The 17,065-nt window shown below is 40.2% G+C and overlaps 1 protein-coding gene across 2 annotated transcripts in view; it reads left to right on the plus strand.

Annotated features, from left to right (window-relative positions):
• The window catches only part of USP6NL (USP6 N-terminal like), a 127,520-nt gene that overhangs the window by 103,886 nt on the left and 6,569 nt on the right, over window positions 1-17,065 (plus strand). For both annotated transcript variants that reach the window (XM_062020081.1, XM_062020086.1), the window contains exons 11-14: window positions 1,230-1,324; window positions 3,952-4,017; window positions 4,107-4,206; window positions 8,272-8,424. In XM_062020081.1, coding sequence (XP_061876065.1) covers window positions 1,230-1,324; window positions 3,952-4,017; window positions 4,107-4,206; window positions 8,272-8,424 — 414 coding nt within the window. The remainder of the gene's footprint in view (window positions 1-1,229; window positions 1,325-3,951; window positions 4,018-4,106; window positions 4,207-8,271; window positions 8,425-17,065) is intronic.

Here is a 17,065-nt window from a genome sequence, read left to right on the forward strand (position 1 = left end):
ATTCTGATTTATGCCACAGAATCACAGAATCCTGAGGGTTGGAGAAGAGCTCAAAAAATCATCCAGTTCAAACCCCCCTGCCAGAGCAGGACCACCTAGAGTAGATCACACAGGAACTTGTCCAGCTGTGTTTTGAATGTCTCCAGAGAAGATTACAGAACCCATCTGAGCAGCCTGATCCAGTGCTCCCTCATTCTCACAATGAAGATGTTTTTCTTTATGTTTCTGTGCAATCTCTAATGTTGCAGTATGTACCTGTTGCCCCTTGTCCTATAATTGGACATCACTGAGAACAGCCTGACTCCATCTTCCTGACATCCACCCTTTACATATCTGTAAACGTGAATGAGGTCACGCCTCAGTCTCCTCCAAGCTAAAGAGCCCCATCTCCCTCAGCCTTTCATCATAAGGGAGATGCTCCACTCCATCATCTTTGTGACCCTGTGTTGAACTCTCTCCAGCAGCTCCCTGTCCTTCTGGAACTGAGGGGCACAGAAATGGACACAGTATTCCAGACGTGGTCTCATGAGGGCAGAGTAGAGGGGGAGGAGAATCTCTCTCCATCTACTACCCACACCCCTTCTAATCCACCCCAGGATGCCATTGGCCTTCTTGACCATGAGGGCACATTGCTGGCTCATGTTCATCTTGCTGTCCACCAGGAACCCCAGGTCCCTTTCCCCTACACTACTGTCTAAGTTCATTCCCCAACCTGTACTGGTACATGTGGTGATTCTTTCCCAGACGCAAGAGTCTACACTTGCCTTTGTTGAATTTCGTTAGGCTTCTCTCCGCCTGACCGTCCAGCCTGTCCAGGTCTCTTTTTGCTTTTAAAAGTTCTAGTTGGTGTGAGTTGTCATGTTTTGTTTTTTAAAGAATAGTCATAGAATAATGCATCATAATCATAGACTCATTGAATAGTTATAACTTTGGTTTCCCCATGATCACATACTGAGTAGGCTGATACATAGGACTGATGCATCTGCTATCATCTACCATTACTAACCTAATAATAATCCCTAAGGGAACGCGTTGATGTTTTGCTGTCGTCCTTTAGGCAGAAGTACGTGTATGTATGTATGTGGACATCATACTACAACTATGAATATCTGTTCAGGTCCAGTGGTCGTACAGAAGGATAATGTTCTCAGAGATCTGAATGCCTTTTGCTTTTTACTGTGTTTTTTTGTATTACATACACCTGTTACATGGTCAACTTCTTTCCTTAGGTTTTTTTATTCCTGGTTTCCCAAAACTGTTGAGGTTTCAAGAACATCATGACAAAATACTCAAAAAATTTTTGTCCAAACTTAAGCAGCATTTGGTAAGTATTTTTATCACAATAAAAACAAAACTCATTTACAACTTGCTACCTTGTTTCAGTTCAGGTTAACCCACTAGGGTAAAAACACCTCAAACCTCAAAAAAAAGTGCAAAGCTCCAAGATGCTGAATTGCTCTTGTTAGGTTTTTTAATATTGACAATATTTTGGTGCACCTGGGCAGAGTTATGATAAAACTAGATCCTAACAGTAATTAAATTGGGTATCTGTCTAACTTCTGACCTCTGAGTTTAGAAAAAGATGTCCCTCTACCTGGTCTTGTGCAAACTGCTGTATAGCAAGCTGATGTTAAAAATATTTTATTAAGAGTTTATTGTGTATAGAGAGAGCCTTGGGGCTCAGCTCTGGACAGAGGTGATTTGGAAACCAATGATTTTAAATATCTTTTTCAAAAATAGCCTTTATAAGAGGAGTTAATGACCCCTTCAAAATTTACACAAACTCAGTAGTGTTTTCATGAAGCTCAATGTTAAGTGTTATCTCTTGTAATGCTCTTAAATAGGACATAATATGCTCTTTATTTTTTGCCAATATTGACTGTATTTATTCTAAGGAACAAATAATTTTTCTAACAGCAAGAAAAATGGCCTAATAGTAATCAAGAATTTCCTTTTACAATCACATTGGTTATGCCAGAATCCATCTTTAAGTATTAAAAAAATGTCGTGCAAGGGCATGCTCAGATGCAGCAACATCTTCTAAGAGTGATAGCTGCTTACAGGTGGTACCTTTGCAGGACTACACTATTGTGTGTTTATCATCTTAGAGGGAAAAAAAGGATAATTTGGGAGCAGATTAGCACATTGACAATGATGAACTGTATCTAAGTTGTGCCTGTTGTGTTATAAAATGGAATGTAGTGTCTTTCTTCTAACAACATGCTGTAAGACCTCATAACCTGGAAATAGGCAGATCTGGTTAGGAAAAAATCCACTTCTCTTAAAACATCAAGTCAAAATTAGTCATGCAAGATGATCTTCTAATAGTTTTTTAAAAGAAATTTAAAAGTTAAGACCAATTCTGTGGCTAACTCAGGTCTGAATTGAAGTTGTGGGTTTGGTTTTTACAGTACATCAAGAGTCACCATATCGCTTTAGAAACTGTCTTAATCTTATTCTTGAGGCTGTCATGGTTCAGGAACAAAATGCAGAATAATCCCGGGAAGACTGGTTGGTTTTAATAGTAAAGGGTAAAAAGCCCTTATACATATTATAAATCCCAGAATAATTACACATAGTTGAGGTGATGGAACCTAAGGCTGGCATGTTGTTCAATTTTATATGTTGCTTATATGCCTCTTATTACTGAACAATATAATAAAATAATGTTCACTTGAAGAAAGTTTCAGAAAAATGGATAAAGTTGCTTTAGTAATTAGAAAACCTAATTGAAGTGAAATGCTTTGATAGCTCCCTTCTGAGAGAGTTCTTGATCACTTGTTTAGGGGAATCCAGACAACAGTCACTCCATTTAGTGTATGTCTTTATTTTCAGTTCTAAATGTAAACATAGTTCTACTTTTGTGTGAATTAGTTTAGTGACATTAAATTTCATAGCAACCAGGTTTTTTTTTTTCAGGGAAAGGCATGGTCCATTTATCTATCTTTCAGTAGGCTGTTGGTCATTCTTAGAATCTCGAAAGTTAGGTTAGAAGAATCTCAAAAGTAAAGTTTTGCTCCTTTTGCTTTTTCTAAAGGCTCTCTAAATTAAAATTTCACAGATTATTTCAATTATATCAGGAATTATTTTTCCTAATTTCTTTCTGTGAATGTATTGTTTAGATGAGCCCATTTTAACTTGCTGAAAGATGAAGGTAAAGCCTGCAGGTAAACCAGAGGGATTTGATCCATTGCTTTTTCAGTGTTTATAGACTTGGGTTTTTTTTGGGAAGGATGAATGTGACAAGCACAGAATATGATGTTATCCCAAAGTTAAAATTCAGAATTAACTTTTCCATTTTTACTTTGTTTTTTCCTCTAACTGTGCAAAGAACTTTGGAGAGCTCCATGGACGTGTGGTTTTTGAATGGGGTGACATGCCAGATGCTTAATCTATGCTCTAGGAGAAATTAGGCCCTTTAAGGAAGAAATGAAAAACTGCCACTCCTAGGTGCTGTTTTGGTGTCCTGTATTTGAAGAATCTGATTGTTTTAGGCTGGTTTCTGGTAGACAAGTGCTCTCATCACAAAATCTTTTCAGCCTTTGGCATGAATTGGCAACATTACTGTAAAGAAAGACTAAATGGACCCAGTGACTGAACTTTGGTTGCTCCAGAATATTCATTTATATTCTTGAGAGAGGATTTAATCCTCTGCTGTCTCTATCCCAAGACTAAAATGGAAGTCTAAGATGTACTAATACCTCTGTCTCTGTACACATGTTTCTTCATCTGGTGAAGTTGATGAAGAAAAACCATAAAAACCAGATATTGTGTTTGTTGGATTGAATTAATAGTGTTTAAACTAAATTGCTCCTTTAAGTTTAAGTTAAATTTCTCCTTTATGGTGCATATTGGGTTACACAGGCCTCGAGGTAAAAATGTTTCTTTATGGACAGTGCAAGGCATTAATGGCATTTTGTATTTTTAACCTTCTGCTTTTTTTATTTACAGGACTCGCAGGATATGTCCACTAGCTTTTACACAACAAAGTGGTTTTTCCAGTGTTTCCTTGATCGTGTGAGTGTATTTTCCCTTTTCTAATTCTGTTTTCAATTGTGACTGGAGACAGGCTGTTTTCACAGTGTTACCTGATTCTGTCATTGCAGACTCCCTTTACATTAAGCCTCAGGATATGGGATATCTACATACTTGAAGGAGAGCGTATTCTCACTGCTATGTCTTACACAATTCTGAAACTACACAGAAGTAAGAAATCTCTAAAACACTTGAATGCTAAACAGAGATTCACTTGGTTTTTATGTAGCTTGACCTTGTGTGAAAATCTTAATTTCCCATTAGCCTGATGCTATTTTTGACTGGTTTTTTTTTCCTTATGCAGAATACGATAAAAATCTTTGCTTTATTAATGTTTGCAATTGTAATATTTATTAGAATAAGGAAATGATTTAAACATCAAGATGAGGTGCTGTAGTGCTGATTAAACCATGGAGAAAAAAAAATACTTCTGTGGTTTGGAAATGGCTCGTTAATCCCTGCAGGATTTAAATTAATCAAAAAAATCCACAAAGAATCCAGTGTGTGCCACTAAGTACCTGAAACTCTATCAGCAAACAACTCAGCAATGAGGAATCACCAGTGTATGTCTATCTCTATACCACTGTTTGTCCAAGAATGTAATTAAAATTCAGGTTTCTGTAGTCTGCCTTGATGGCCTCCTCTTGCTTTCAGGTAAAGGAAGATTTGAGGTTTTGAACAGAAGAATTGTTAAAACCATTTATGCCTCCTTCCCCAAGTGGTTTAGTACCTCAAGTTCCAAAGGATCCAAAAAACTTTCGAGGATGGGTGTTAACTTATAAATACATTAGTGTATTTGTTAGGATGATGTCTTGTAGGTTGTTTGATACAGTCTTACTCTGGGACTTTTGGCTTTTTTATCATAGAATGGTAGGGGTTGGAAGGGACCTATAATGATGATCTAGTCCAACTCCCTTGCTGGAGGTCTACCTAGATCAGGTCACACAGGAACGTATCCAAGTGAAAACTCCAGAGAAGGAGACTCCAGACCTTCCCTGGGCAGCTTGTGCTAGGGCTTCCTCACCTCAACAGTAAAGAAGATTTTCCTTAAGTGGACTTCCTGTGTTCCAACTTCTGTCCAGTACCCCTAGTCTTATCACTGGACATGACAGAAAAAAGTGTTGCCCCATTGCCTTGATATACACCTGTTAAATACTTTTGAGTATTAATGAGGTCCCCCCTCAGTCTCCTCTTCTCCAGGCCTGAACAGTGCCTGGTCCCGCAGCTTTTCCTCCCAAGAAGGATGCTCCAGTCCCCTGATCATTTTGGTGGCCCTGTGCTGGACTCTCTCCAGCACTTCCCTGTCCCTCTTGAGCTGGGGAGCCCAGAATTGGACACAGGACTCCAGATGAGGCCTCAGCAGGGCAGAGGGGGAGCAGAACCTCCCTTGATCTTCTGCCAACACTCTTCTTGATGCATCCCAGGATGCCATTGGTCTTCTTGCCCATGAGGGCACGTTGCTGGCTCATGTTCAGTTTATTATCAATCAGGACTCCCAGGTCTCTCTCTGCAAAGCTGCTCTCTAGCAGGTCACGCCCAGCCTGTACCTGATGCATGGGGTTGTTCCCAGATGCAGGACTCTGCACTTGTCCTTGTTGAACCTCATGAGGTTCCTCTCTGCCCAACTCTCAAGCCAGTTGAGATCCCGCTGAATGGCAGCACAGCCTCTGGGGAATCAGCCAGTCCTCCCAGTTTGGTGTCATCAGCGAACTTGCTGAGGGTACACTCTGTCCCCTCATCCAGGTTGTTGATGAAGATGTGGAACAAGACTGGCCCCAGAACTGATCCCTGTGTAAGTCCACTTGCCACAGGCCTCCAACTTGACTTGTCTCCATTGATCACCACCCTCTGGGCTCTGTCATTCAGCCAGTTCTCGATCCACTTCACCATCCACTCAATCAGTCCACACTGCCTGAGCTTTCTGATGAGGATGTTATGAGAGATAGTGTCAAAAGCCTGTAGTTTCCTGAGTTGTCCTTCTTGCCTTTTTTTGAGGCCTGGAGTGTCCTTGGCCTTCCTCCAGTCCTCAGACACCTTGCCAGGGACTGTAATTATGAGGCAATTCTCAGCTGTTTGTAGAAGGTCTCATCCACTTCCTTTTCCTGATCAGATGGTCTGTAGTAAACTCCCACAACAGTATTACCTACATTACCCTGTCCCTTAGTTCTAACCCATAAACACTCATCCCTGCCCAGGCAGAGCTAAATGCACTCTCAGTTGCCCTCACAGAGAGCAGCTCCACTCTATCCCTTCCTTTGCGGAATAGCACATACCCATTCATGGCTGTGCTCCAGTCATGGGAACTGTCACAACATGTCTCTAACTGCAATGAGGTCATGGCCTTGCATCCTCACCCATATCTCCAGTTTCTCCTGCTTGTTCCTCAGGCTGTGTGGGGAATTCCTACAGGCAACACAGGATCTTACTGAGCAGATAGGTTTCCCTGGACAGGTGCAAGAGGATCCTCCCTCATTTGACATTCCTTCAGGGCGGTCAGCCTCCTGTTTCTCCTCTTGGTGCAGGACTGAGGAGCACTCATCATTGCATTTCGTGCTCTGACCCGTTTCCCTATTGGATGGGATGGCATGCTTGGCCATTTTACACCCCACTGCCTGAGTCTTTGAGTTTAAAGACCTCTTAATCAAGTTGGCCAGCCTATTCCCAAAAATTCCAGTGCCCTTGTGAGACTGATGTGTTCCATCCTACTCTATCAAATGACAGTCATTGAATAAAATCCCATTTTCATAAAAACTGAAACCTTCTCGTTGGCATCAAGCTCTAAGCCACACGATTTTTTTTGTTTTTGACTGTGCCCTTTCCCTGGTAGGCAGGATGGATGAAAAGATAACTTGAGCCCCCCTACCCTTCACGTCTCCAAGATTTTATAATCATTCTTGATTTTTGGTAATGTCATGACTCATTACATGGTTCATACCCACTAGTGATTAGAGATGTCATTTAACTCTTATGTAAATTCAGAGGACTTGATGGAGCTCTGCAGAATTGATATCTTAATCTGCTTGCTAGCTTATCCTCCTTGAACTGTGGTGATGCTCCCTCACTGTCTCACTTGGGTATTTTCATTAGTTTTTCATTTTTCAGAGCAGTTTATGAACAAATTTTACTTTTATAATTATTGTACTTCAAACTAAACATTTAGAGGCAAAACATTAGACTTAACATTTTGTTTTCTGTTCTGTATTTGCTAGTAGGCATCTGCTTGGGTTTTTTTCATTTATTTTTTTCATTCAACACTTCTTATGAGAAGAAAGTCCAAGTGCAGATTTACTTGCTCAGCAAGTAGGTAGCAACTTCCTCCATGATAAAAAACCCAAGTACTTTACAGCAAACAGAGAAGAGATGACAGGACTGGCAGAGAAGGTGGCAGAAGACAGATTCTGATTTGTTTTCCAGTCTCTTGTCTGCCATTAGAAACACTGATGGTATAGCTATTCAGTTGAAGTGCCATTGTGGAACACATACCAAGAGCATTTTTATTACAGTGCAAAAACATTTTGTACAGTTTCTTTATAGAAATGGTACCTTCTGGAACTTTTGATGACATACTTAAGTTTAAAGAAGCTACACAGGCATGCAGTTACAGCCTTGCAAGCCAAATAGATTTGTGTGGGAAACACAACCTTACTGCTGTGTGAAAAGGGAAAGAAAAATAATCTGATCACTCTAAAATGACTTTCAAAATACGACCTGAATTTGATTGAAGTAGCGAAACTACCTAAATTTTCAGAGAGCCTGAAGCAATGGTTCTGAAGTAAGACCTGCCATCATCAGTTCATTGGAAGTTAATTCAGTTGTGCATGAGGATACTGTAAATACCAATTTTTAAAATGTTACTGCTTTTCAAGCCCTTAGTAAGGAGGTGATGTATGTGGTACAGACTTACAGCAGTGGTTTGGAAGTTGAGGATGCAGGCTGAAAAATGAAGACCTGTTGGACATAAGAAGGTTAAAGGAGGGTGACTTGCAGTTAGTTTTCTTAAGATGCCCTTTCTTGGAAAAGATTGTCCTAAGTAGGCAGTGCTGACTAGAAAGCATTTCCATGCTCATTTTCAAGGGAATTTTACATGTTACAGGCTTCTTGTGTAGAATTTTATCTGCTTAATTAATAAGTACTTTTCGTTCCATTCTGAAAACAAAAGCATCTAACACCTTCAAGTACACCTTCCAGTGTTCATCACCAACATATTTTAATGTGTAATATTTTTTTCTTATATAGAGCATCTGATGAAATTACAAATGGAAGAGCTTGTAGAATTTCTTCAGGAGTCTTTAGCCAAGGATTTCTTCTATGAAGATGACTTTGTAATAGACCAACTCCAAAATTCTATATCAGAATTGAAACGAGCGAAGCTGGATCTACCAGTAGCTGGTAAGAAACTTGTGCATATGCTGATTTAGGTATTTGGAGCTATTAACACATTATCTGTTTCTAAAGTGTAATTCATACTGTTAGAAATTGTGCAAATATTTATCTCTTCATCACTGCATAGCTTAGGAGATTCCTCCCTCCTCCAAATATTTTACAGTTGAAAATGAACACTCTTCATTTCATGAGTTTGGGGTCTTTTTTTGGCATTTTGTTTACTGGTTGTAAGCTAATGCCAAAGAACTTTAAAACATCACATGTTCTGTTAGCTTTATTAATGTAGGTTTATAAAATCTTAAAAGGTTAAATATCAGGGTTTCAGATTATTTGAAGAAAGAGCATTGTCAGAGAATCCAGACTGTTTTGAAGTTTGATTAACTATGGGACAAACTTCAGGTCATATGACTGCTTCTCTTAGTCAAACCCGGAGCTTTAGTTGTTTGCAGGTGATAAACCTAATACTGTTTAACTGAATTATTTTCCGTTTCTTCTCAGCCCTTGTGCTTCTCAGTTGCAGAGTAGGGGTGGTTGCTTTGTGGGGTACTGCTTGTGAAATGTGTATGAGATCTCTTCTATCCTTTATGAAGATCTTCAACCCTTTTCTATCCCTATGTCCACAATCTTGTCTGAGACTTTTTCTTGCCCTTTTCAGAGCCCTTTTTCTTTGTTCTTGATTATTGTAAAATAATATTAGAGAGAGAATATTTTTTTTACAATATGGCAGGAGTTACCTTAACTTAATAAAGTTGACATGGTTAGCTTTCAGAAATGAAGGAGTGTCAGAATAAAGATTGCCTATGTAGCACTGTTGTGTTAATTTAGTCCTGCTCTTTCGCTAATGACCACTTTTGGGTTTCTGTGGACTTCATTGCATGCGGTATTGGGCTGTTTCAGGATTACTCATCACAAATAGACACCTGTTTTATCTGGTTCTTCAACAGATCTTTCCCTCTAGAGTATAAACACTTTCTGTACATTTATTTCTCCTCATCTTGGCTTCTTGTTAGTTTCCCGTTTCTCTTGCTTCCTGTTCCTGTGTTTGGCCCTATTACTTCCTTGCAATTATATTTCCCCAACACACTTTCTCCTACCCACAGTAGGTCTAAGTCTAGTTCCAGCTTTTGTCTCTTTTCATCTGCTTGATCTTCTTGGTCCTTCTGGTCTAGACTGTGTTCTGTGAGCCTGCCGTTCTTCTCCATGTTTCTACATCCAGTACTGCTGCTCACTTCTAATCACAGCCTTCCTGTTGTGCCTTCTCTCCATCCCTTTTCCACAAGTGAAATTTCAGTCTTGACTTAGTCTTAGTTTTATGATTTCCTGCTTTGTACACTTAAGTCTAACTTCTGATATGACTAGCTGATGAGATGGTAATTGTTTTGAGCCATATTAGTTCTTTCTTTTGGATAGCTAAAGTAGTAAAATGCCTTTTTTGTTTGTTTTTCCTTAACATGAAGGAAGCAAATCAAATGCTAAAATAGGAAGAGCACAGCCATAGTGAAATGTGTCTTGGTGCTGGATGAAGAATTGAACTTTTTCCTTTTTAATTTCAAAATAGCCTGGGAAAGCCTCTCTGCATGGTATATTTTTGCCAGTAGTAAATAGGGACATTATTGCCCTTTTCACAAAATAAATGTAAAATGCTTTCATCCTAATCCTTGGCTCCTTGGGAGAATCGTTGATTTGTCTGCTGTTATCTGCAGTTGGGTGAGGCTGCCTCATTTGTTCTTCATTTCACAAGGCTTTGTGGTGGTTTTTCCTTTTCCCACTCTGACATTCATTTTGGTTTTACTAATCACTGTCTTCAGGCAATGCAATTTTTCTACAGGTTCTCAGCATTCTCTAGACATTCAGCTTGGCTCATGTGTTGTGGCAGTTTGACCCTGGCTGGATGCCAGATGCCCACCAAGCTACTCTGTCACTCCCCTCCTCAGCTGGACAGGGGAGAGAAAATATAATGAAAGAGAGGAGCAGGCAGATCGCTCACCAATTACTGTCACGGGCAAAACAGACTCCACTTGAGGAAAATTAATTTATTCTAATCAAATTAGTGTAATGTGAAAGTGAAAACTAAATCTCAAACCACCACCCCCTCACCCCTTCCTTCTTCCCAGGCTCAGCCTCATTCCTGATTTTTCTCTACCTCTCATCCCCCCAGCAGTGCAGTGGGATGGGGAATGGGGGTTGTGGTCAGTTCATCATGGATTGTCTCTGCCGCTCCTTCTTCCTCACACTCTACCCCTGCTCCAGCTTGTGGTCCTTTTTACAGGAGACAGTATTCCACGAACTTTTCCTTCCCAAGAGTTACTCCATGTGGTGAGTCCCTTCCACGAGGTGCAGTCCTTCAGGAACAGACTGCTCAGTGTGGGTTCCCCACGAAGTCACAAGTCCTGATAGCAAACCTGCTCTGGTGTGAGCTCCTCTCTCCATGGGTCCACAGGTCCTGCCAGGAACTGCACTGGTGTGGGCTTCCCATGGGGTCACAGCCTTTTTTGGACATTCACTTCTTTGTTCCACTGTAGTCTCTATGGCTGCAAGGGCAGGGCACCACCGTGGGCTGCAGCACAGGCTGCAGGGAACCTCTGCTCCAACACCTGGAGCACCTTCCACTCCTTCTGCACTGACTTTGGGGTCTGCAGAGTTGTTGCTCGCACATTCTTTGTCTGCAGTTTGTGCAGCAACTTTTACCCCTTCTCAAATCTGTTGTCCCAGAGGTGCTGCCACAATCACTGATGGGCTCAGTCTTGGCCAGCAGTGGGTCTGTCATGGAGTTGTCTGGCACTGGCTGTGTCAACATGGGGGAAACTTCTGGCAGCTTCTCACAGAAGCCACCCCTGTAGCCCCCTCACTACCAAAACCTGGCCGTGCTAACTCAATATACATGCCTGACTGTCTTTGTGACTTTTAGTCTCTTTTTACTGTTTTTCTTCTAATTTCATTTAAAACTTATGAAACCATTATGTCATGCAGTTATATGCACAAAAATGCCAGACTCTTCATTTAAGTATCCACTGTAGTCTAAGTAAATAAAGTTTGTTTAATTTTCTGAGCCGAAATCACTACTTCCTATCTCATGCTTTTTTTTTCACTGAGCAACAATTGCACCTTTAAGGACTGAAGTAAAAATGCATGTTAGGAAAAAAAACATCTCCCAATTTACAGTTGCATCAGGATCAGTCATCCAGGAATAGCAGTGAGCTAATTAAGCTCAGTGGAATTTTCCATCTGACATTCTTTGTTAGGCTGTATAGATTTTCCTGCCCTAGTAGGATAAGCTGCAGTAGGATATTAAAAGAGGTAATAACTTTTCTGTTACTTTAGAGTGCATGTCCACCTATGTCTGATGTAGCTGTGTCTGACTTGCTTTGTCCATGGCTTCTCATTTCCATCAGAGCAGAGAGGAAGGAAGGCACTTTGTTTAACACCTTCTCGCTGATAAAACCCTTGTAATGCTCGGCCAAAACATGGTCGTGAAGGGGATGATGCTAATTTTGAATGACAGTGAAATGCTTTTTCCAACACTAGGGCTGTTTTGCATAAAGCAGACCACAGATTTTCATTCCTCTTTGTGGTAATTCCTAGTCTAGCTGCAGGCCAGTAGAGCATAGCCTGTACTTACTATCAACAAACTTCAGAGGATGGCTTGCAATAGGCATCCCTGTTCTAGTGACTCCTAAACTGTAGGGATAAGCACTGTTCTTCTTGGCAAACCACTTGGTGATGGAGCCCTCAGAGAGACTGGGACAGCTGTATGGTAGAAACTCTCCTTTAAGGTACTTCTCCAATTATAGATTTTCAAGGAAATTTAGTAGAGAAGGCAATTGGTATTTTCTGGATTGCCTGGAACATTGTGAAGGGTATCCACACCTCGACAGGTTCCTAAACAGAACAATCATCTAAATCTATATAACTTCTGCATGTCTATATCTGTATGACTCTTCTCAAGGAGCTACATCTGATGCAGAGCAGACAATCTTTAATTCAAGGATTATGTCTAGAGCATAGTGAAAGGAATTTTCTTAGTATATACCATTGATTCACAGACTTTCTTGATGCAAATTCTTTCCTTGACTGTTCTTTAAAGCACCAGCAAAACTGTTTAAATGACTACAAGTTATGGATAGAATTTCCAGCTTTGCTGTAAGTTATTCCTGTAGGATTCCATAAATAATGCAATTCTTAATAAACAAAACATCTATATTAATGCATCTGTTTTTTTTAATAGAGTCTGACTTTTCATAAACAAAAGTGCTTACCAGTGGAAGTTTGTGTTCCACTTAAAAATATGTGCCTGGAAAGTATTAATCTAGTGCTTCATAGACGTGACAGTCAAGGCTCACCTTCAAGGCTGAAGGCTCTCTTGAGAGAGTGTCTCAATCATAGAATTATAGAATGGTAGGGGTTGGAAGGGACCTTTAGAGATCATCTAGTTCTGCAGAAGAAGGTCAGCCTAGGTCAGGTCACATAGGAACGTGTCCAGGTGGTCTGAAGGACCTCCAAAGAGGGAGACTCCAGCCTGTGCCAGGGTTCTGTATAAAGTTGTCCTAAAAAGTGAGAGCAGAGATGTCTGGGGTTGGATGTTTTTTGTGACTGGAAGTTTAATAGAACTTAGAGCAGCTGAAAAGTCCTTAAATCAGACATAAGGTCTTGTACCTTAATTTTAAAGCAATATTGGCACATTTGGAATCTGCTGTTGTCCTTGTGATCATCTTAACTATATTTGTGTGTGATAACACCAGCTTTAAACTCCAGTTCAGTTCTTCTAATTTTCTCAACCTTACCTGTATTCAGGGAAAACTAGCAAAGTTTGAATCTTGCATTTGCCAGAAATTTTTAGGTGTTTATCTTATCTTTAAAGGTATATTTTATTAAAATTTATTATCACTATATTTTATTCACTATATTTTGTTCAAATATCTACCTATTTTAGATACTCATCAGTGACAGTGCAAAAGCATAGGCTGATAATCTATTAAATAATGTCTGTTCTCTGCTGTTAGTGTACCTTTTGACAACCAAAATAATACAAGTATGTAAATCAGCATGACTTTCCACTTTCTGATGTTGTCTCTTTTGGTTGTGTTTTTGTTTCAGAGGAATTTTGGATTTTTCACTTTTGCTTGAAGAATACACAAGTAGCTATTTCATGCAGTGCACTTCATATTTTAATCAACTAAACCAATTTTTCTGCTGTTTTTCTTGTGTGGTACAATTAGTTTTAGACATTGGCTTTGCATCATTTAAAAATCTTTACTGTTTAGAACTTGCATGCTTTTTTAGAAATATGATCCAGATCGTTATTTTGGTCATTGCAAAAGTCAGTTTAAAATAGGAATCTGAACAGGGATTATATTTTGTGGAAGAAATGTGGAATTAGGAATGTCAAGCTGAGTGGTTCATTTTAGTTACTTTACAGAGGGGTTTTTTTTGAAAACAGCTTACAGACATACACACTTGTATCTTCTGGATGAGGATCAAATTTGTTAACATTTCTGTTGTTTATCTAAATGCAGTTGTTTATAAAGTAAGTTTTCCTTCCTGTCAGTGCTACAAAAGTGACATGGAAAAGCAAACAGTGTATTTTATTCTACCTTCAACTTGTCAGGCAAGATTTCATTTTAGCAACTTCTTTGCTGATGATAGCATGTAAAGGAGGAGGAGCAGAGGTTGACTTTCAGACAGCAGCTTGAGCTTCTAGTACAGGCACTTAAATTTCTTTAAAATTCTCTTGGACTTGTAAACTGAAGAAGTAAGATGGAATGTCACTGATGGAAAATAAACGCCAAATATCAAGATGTCATTTTAAGAGTTGTTTTTATGACCATTACCATCCTTGAAAATTGTGTTAGAACAGTCAAAGTGCATGTATTCTGGTGCTGAAATTAAGGACTAGACTGTTATTCACCAGAGAGAGCACTTAAAGCACTTTACTCCAATTATATGTCTGCTGTTCAATGCATGAGGCTGTTAGTGCCTCGTGAAGCAATTATCTATAAAAGTCTTGTAGTTGGGATCCACTTCCACTGGGTGGTGACCAAGACTTGTTAGAAGAGGAAGGCAGGAGGCTAAAACTTTCTTTAATATGACTTGAATTTCTTATCTTTTTGGGAGCAGCCAGATCTGCTCAAATTTGCTTTGCTCCTTTTCATGTCAGGTAGTATCTTTACCAGCAGCAAACAAGCACTTGATTGTTCTTGTTTTGCTTACATTGTCTCCTCCTACTTCCATTTCTATCCTTCCTCACCCTCTTTTCACCCTATTTTCTTTGTTGTTTGCTTATTTTATGCTAGACTGCATACAAACCAGCAAAATCACTACCTTCCTATAAAGGAAAAGTAGAAGACCCTGTAGAGTCATAGAATGGTAGGGGTTGGAAAGGACCTTTAGAGATCATTTAGTCCAACTCCTCTGAAGAAGCACGTTCACCTAGATGAGGTTGTATAGGAACATGTCCAGGTGGGTCTTGAAGACCTCAGACTGTAGTCCCAGCTCTGTAAATTCTAACATAAGCTATTAGGTTTATCTTTGGGAAAAGCCAGTAAGTAAACTCTATCTAGGAACCTGTTCTGTTGAAGAAAGAGGGGAGAGAAGAATGAGAGTTACCAAGTTGCACATCTCTGAATACTGGCAAACTGGGAAAAATCTGGCTACCCAGTTCGCTTCAGAAGGCAGAGGCATGGTTGATGCTTGTAGAGGTGCTGCTAAAACAGTCCCAGCTGAACTGGACAGCTTTGTCTTAGCTTCTAGTTCTAAAGTGCTTTTAAACCTTGTGTGTAAATGTTGCAGGCTGTATAGAAAAGCCCTTCCAAAAGTTCTCTGTTGTTCAGTCAGAAAGGTATGTCCAGAAGTGATTTAACTCTTCAGACCCTGGGTCAACAGCACAAACAGATACTCAATTGCATGTGCTTGAAAACATCCAAATAAAACTTCTACATGCTCAGATCAGGGGAGTTTGGCCAGAGAGTTTAGTTGAAGTAGCAGGGATGATGGAAGAGAGCTGTGTGTGAGCCTTCAGGCAGATTTGGAATGGAAAACTGGTAGGTAAAAGATACGCAGCTTGTAAGAAGAACTGATGCTTTCATATGCTTTTCTGGTGAACTGTGTGCTGCTTAACCACAGAGATCTTTGCTGTGACTGGTTTCTTTTGTTTGCTTTTGCATTATGGTTTCTTTTCCTCAGCTTTTTGCTTGTATTACCTTTTCTGCTTCTTTCTTGCCAGCATGCAGCATCTTGGTTTTCTTGGTGTTCTTCCTGATAGTGGACTGTTTAAAGCATTTGCAGACACAGTTTTCATGCTGTTTTGTGCACTTGAGGAGTGTGTCATTGTATTAATGTGCATGGCAAACAGATTCAATTATCATTTACTTATCTAGTTTTTTGGACTTTTTTTAGAACTTCAGGGGTTTAAATTTGTTTTTAAAGTACTTGGTAGTTCCACTGGAATCACAGAATCTTAAGGGTTGGAAGGGACCTTGAAAGAACATCTAGTCCACCCCCCCTGCCAAAGCAGGACCTGCTGTCACACAGGAACTCGTCCAGGTGGGTTTTGTATGTCCCCAGAGAAGGAGACTCCACAATCCATCTGGGCAGCCTGTTTCAGTTCTCCCTCGCCCTCACAGTGAAGTTTTCCCTTATGTTCCTTTGGAACCTCTTCTGTTCCAGCTTGTACTCGTTGCCCCTTGTCCTATCATTGGCCATCACTGAGAGCAGCGTGGCTCCATCCTCCTGACACCCACCCTTTATGTATTTGTAAACATAAAAATCATACAGATCACCCCTCAGTCTCCTCCAAGTTGAAGAGTTCCAGCTCGCTCAGCCTTTCATCATAAGGGAGATGCTTCACTCCATCTTTGTGGCACTGTGTTGAACTCTCTCCAGCACCTCCCTGTCCTTCTGGAACTGAGGGGCCTTGAACTGGACACAGTATACCAGATGGGGTCGCTCAAGGACAGAGTGGAGGGAGCAGGAGAGACTCTCTTGACCTAGTGTCCACACTCCTAATCCATTCCAGGATGCCATTGGCCTTGTTGGCCACAAGGCTCATGCTCATCCTACTGTCCACCAGGAGCCCCAGGTTCCTTTTCCCTGCAGTACTCTCTAACAGCTCATTCTCCAACCTGGAAGTGATAGCTTTGTGTGTGTGTGTGGATGTATGATCATTACACTTAAACTAGAATTAAATATATGTTCTACAGTTAAAAACAAGTTGGATTTCTTCTAGAAGGTGACTGGTTTGCAGGATGTCTTGGAGCTGCAGTGGTGTAGATCCTTAAGACAACACCTTTCCTTCCAGTGCTTTTTATGGCAGGAGGTGGTGAGAGCTCAAGTGTCTTTGAACCAGAACAAGGCCTGTACTTCACAGCTTTGATTACTGAACTGAGTACTTCTAGAAATTTGGCCTTCTTAAAAGTTTCACATGCAGATGTGTTGATTAAGCAAGCTATATCAGTTGCTTCTGTCTGAGGTCAAGTTAAACCAAGTTCTGTAGAAGCCCTGTGGCTGAGATTTAAAGCTATGTTTTTTCTTTTCTTCTCTGATCCTTTCACATGTATTCCTTGTTTCATATTTTTGTTTTCTCTGAAAGCATTAAGCTCTGCTATTACCAGCCTATAAGCATAGTATTGTGCTGTTAGAATGCAGAGGTTTT

The sequence above is a fragment of the Colius striatus genome, chromosome 1 (assembly GCF_028858725.1).
Source record: "Colius striatus isolate bColStr4 chromosome 1, bColStr4.1.hap1, whole genome shotgun sequence".
NCBI classification, from domain to species: domain Eukaryota; kingdom Metazoa; phylum Chordata; class Aves; order Coliiformes; family Coliidae; genus Colius; species Colius striatus.